This window comes from Echinops telfairi, unplaced genomic scaffold (genome assembly GCF_000313985.2).
Source record: "Echinops telfairi isolate 266 unplaced genomic scaffold, ASM31398v2 ScPeMD7_7420;HRSCAF=8458, whole genome shotgun sequence".
Taxonomy (NCBI): domain Eukaryota; kingdom Metazoa; phylum Chordata; class Mammalia; order Afrosoricida; family Tenrecidae; genus Echinops; species Echinops telfairi.
Window position 1 is genome coordinate 45974636 of NW_022111320.1, and position 3717 is coordinate 45978352.

The following is a 3717-nucleotide window of genomic DNA, read 5'->3' on the forward strand; positions in this document are numbered from 1 at the left end:
CCTGGGTTTGTTAACACCACTTCCTTTCCCCCACCTCCCCCTCTCCCATGTCTCCTCAGAACCGGTCCGTTGTTTTCTCCTCCAGATTGTTTATCCAGCCTATCTTATCTAGATAGACCTGCAGAGATAATAATATGCACAAAAACACTACAGAGCAAAAGAAAACAAAACAAAAAGACAATGACAAAAATTGTATAGTATGTGAATTATATGATACTAAAACTTTTTTTTTTTTAAAAAACAAGGGTGCCACTAAGATCAGCGTTAAGAGAACTCAATGAAATTGTCAAGTAAAGTGATTTTATATTTATGCTTGACATTACTCTTTCCATCGCCATACGATAACACACGTCTCTCCCCGTTCTTTCTTACCTGCAGTAATGTGACCACATGCTGCTGACCGTCTTTGGTCCATAAAGGCATCATGCCCAGCTTCAGTGCAACGAGGCCGACCCTAGAAGAACCTGACAGGCAAAGACAAACGCACGTGAACCAGGCTTCTTCAACATCTCCCAACACGACACAAGGCTTCCTGCCACGGTTTCTATACAGACAGCAGACACATAAGAAACATGATGATAGATTCATGTTTTCAAGGAGACAAACACAACTGTTCTTTAGAGATATGTGCCTCAAACATGCCTCATGCAATATACTGTTTAATCAATACTGGTAAAATGAACAATAATGGTAAAAACAATCACAAGAGAACTGTACACAAAAAAGGAAACAGACCATTGTATTTCAGTTACATAACAAATGCATCACTAGGCTTTCCTGGCATCGATTAATAGCTAATTCAAGGGTCCTCAAACTTTTTAAACAGGTGGCCAGCTCACTGTCTCTCAGACCCATTGGGAGGGCCGGACTATAGTTTAAAAAAAACTATGAACAAATTCCTATGCACACTGCACATATCTTATTTTGAAGTAAAAAACAAAACGGGGCTAAAACACCTGATGGGCCGGATAAATGTCCTCGGCGGGCCGCAGTTTGAGGACCCCTGATCTAATTCATTCATTGGTAAACTTCTACCATGCACATTCTAAGACATTAACTGGAGCTCTAGGAATGCCTTCAGTGGTTATGTTGCTCAGATATGCCAGCCTCTACCCCACACTCAGATTTACTGGATAAATTGGTAAAGGTGTTCTACTAAGTCCTAATTTAGGCAATCCAGCTGTTGCTGTAAAGCCCATTCAGAGACCACCTGCTGCACAGGAGAGGTCTTTTTCTTTGTCGTCAAGCTGCACGTGGGTCTGACGACTCATTGGCACACAGCTGCTTCTGTAGTTATGCTGAGTAAACCCATAGTGCCACAGCAGCCCAACCACAACATCTGCTCAAGAAACTGTAGTTCAGAGCACATTCTAGGCTTTCTTTCTTGATTTACTTTACATTTTTAAAATCTGAAGTAAACAGACTATACGCAGAATGACTCCTCTTTCACCGATAAAACGGCTTCTTGAGGAAAGTTTTATGTTATTAGGCATTCGCTTAGAGTAGAGTATGAGGATGGAAATAAAGGTGCACACCAAACCAGAGTCAAACAGATACATTAAGACAAGCGAGACACGTTCCAGAGGACATATTTACTAAGCAGTCGTTACGTGATTTTGAATGTGCCCAGCCACACACCAACTACCAGATGAGAGCTCATCAAATGAAAAATGACTACCTGGTGCCCAAGGATGTATAGGCCATGGCTCATCTTTCAGAGGACACAGTTTACTTTCTAGTTGGGCTTTGTTCTCCTCGGAGAACAACTGCTTAATAAATGGGAGGTTTTCTTCAGAAAGATGTTCATTCCACCAAGTGCTACTCTTGCTCTGGAGACTTCTAACGAAAAGCCATTCGTTTGTTCTGTAAAAAATAAGAAGCCAATGCAAGAATATACAATTTAGGTTTCCCTTATTTCACACAAGGAAGAGAGGACACATGAGCTGCAACGTATAGCCAATGCCTTTGGATACTATACATGTCTACCCCCGCCCAACAATCCTTGAAATAATGCTGTTCTCATTTTCACTGTGAAGATCATCCCGGAGGGAAACTTGGAGCTCAGGTGGCATTGGTCATGTGTTAGTTTGTTAACTGCAAGGTCAGCAGTTGAAAACACCAGCTGCTCTGCGGAAGAAAGGTAAGGCTTTCTACTCCCATAGAGATGACAGCCTTGAAAACGCACAGGCACAGTTCTACTCTCTCCCGTGGATTCTCTATGAATCATCATCGACTGGATGGCAATGAGTTGAGAGATGGTGTATTGGGCTACTAATCACAAGGTCAGCAGTTCAAGCCCATCAGCCACTGCTGGGGAAAAGATGAGGCTTTTCTAAGGCCTCTGACACCCCAGGGGAAGATTTCACTGTCCTATGAATCAGAACTAACTCAATGGCAGTTCGAGTTTGGAGGGAAAAGTTCTTCATCTTGGCCTTTTGGTTAGAGATTCCTAACAGTGTCCTACCTATATACATGAAAAACCACTAGCTCATCAGAACCAAACTCATATCAAATCCAGTGCCACGAAGCAGATTCTAACACAAAGCACTACAGGAGAGAGGAGAACTGCCCCAGGGGGTACCTGATACTGTAAACCTTTAAGGAAGTAGAACGCCTTATCTTTCTCCTGCAGAGCCGCTGGCAGTCTCGAACTACTGACCTTGTGACTAACTACCCCAGGCCTAACGCACTGTGCCACCAGCACTCCTCTAACTCATCAGAAAAACAAGACAAACAAACTCATTGCCATCAAGTCAACAGTGACCCTATGGGAGGACAGAGCCGACTGCAAATCTCTCCTCTCATCTTTCTCCTGTACAGCTGCCAGGTGTTATGAGCTCACCAGGAAGTGGGCTTTAATGCCACCCCTTCACCCACCCCCTCTGCAAGTGGAAATGGCAAAACCTCCTTTCTACATGACACGGCCTCGGCTCACAGTGAAGCAAGTGGTTGTGCAAAGTGAAAACATCCACAAGAGACATCGTCTCTATCTCTTAGCACCCCATTGTGACCAGCTGAAGGCACCCAGAAAGCTTTCGGTGGGTTTAGCCTGGGAAGGAGGCTAAAGTCCTGGGAGGACTTCTTGTGCTTCAGATCTCAGGAGAAATCCAGTTCCTGCAGTCTTATTCCCTTTCTAGTCAGGGAGAACCAGGTTACAGTAAAAAATGTCCCTTAATTGACGGCCTAGGGGAAGTGACTTCCCCTCCGTTCCACTTTGCTTACTTACAAGATGTTACAATTAGTAAAACAGGCTATGAGAATTTGCTCACACGAATACGATAAGATTCCCCATGCACTTATCAGAGTGATTAGCTGGTAGGAAACGCTGATTAGAAGGCAACAGTATCGTCGATGGTGGAGTTCTTTGGCAGGCACTGGCTCATAAGCACTGGGGAAAAACTCAGCAACCACAACGAACACCCGTTCGACTCCAGGACACTCTGACCTTTAAGGTGAACTTATCCCTTGGTGCCCTAAGTCTGGCCACAGCCCTTCTCTCTCCTCCAACTTCGGCTTCTAGCCACGCTGCTGCCCAAAGAGGCGCGGCGGTAGTGAGGGTCCTGCACCCCCGCCACCCGTCTCTCGCCCACACCCACCTGAGCCCCGAGCCCCGGGCGCCGACACCGCGGCCCAGCACGTGGGTGCTGGCCTGCGCCAGCAGCCTCCAGCTCGGCATGGCGTGGCTGCGGAGCACCCCGCCTACGACAGCTCCCAGCG

The 3717-nt window shown here is 45.8% G+C and overlaps 1 protein-coding gene across 1 annotated transcript in view; it reads right to left on the bottom strand.

Moving 5' to 3' along the window:
- The window catches only part of MRPL3 (mitochondrial ribosomal protein L3), a 45230-nt gene extending 41554 nt beyond the window's left edge, over positions 1-3676 (bottom strand). The window contains exons 1-3 of the mRNA XM_004704178.2: positions 3597-3676; positions 1679-1863; positions 373-464 (exon numbers count right to left, since the gene is read on the bottom strand). Of these exons, the coding sequence (XP_004704235.1) occupies positions 373-464; positions 1679-1863; positions 3597-3676 (357 nt within the window). The remainder of the gene's footprint in view (positions 1-372; positions 465-1678; positions 1864-3596) is intronic.
- Positions 3677-3717: the final 41 nt, after the last annotated feature.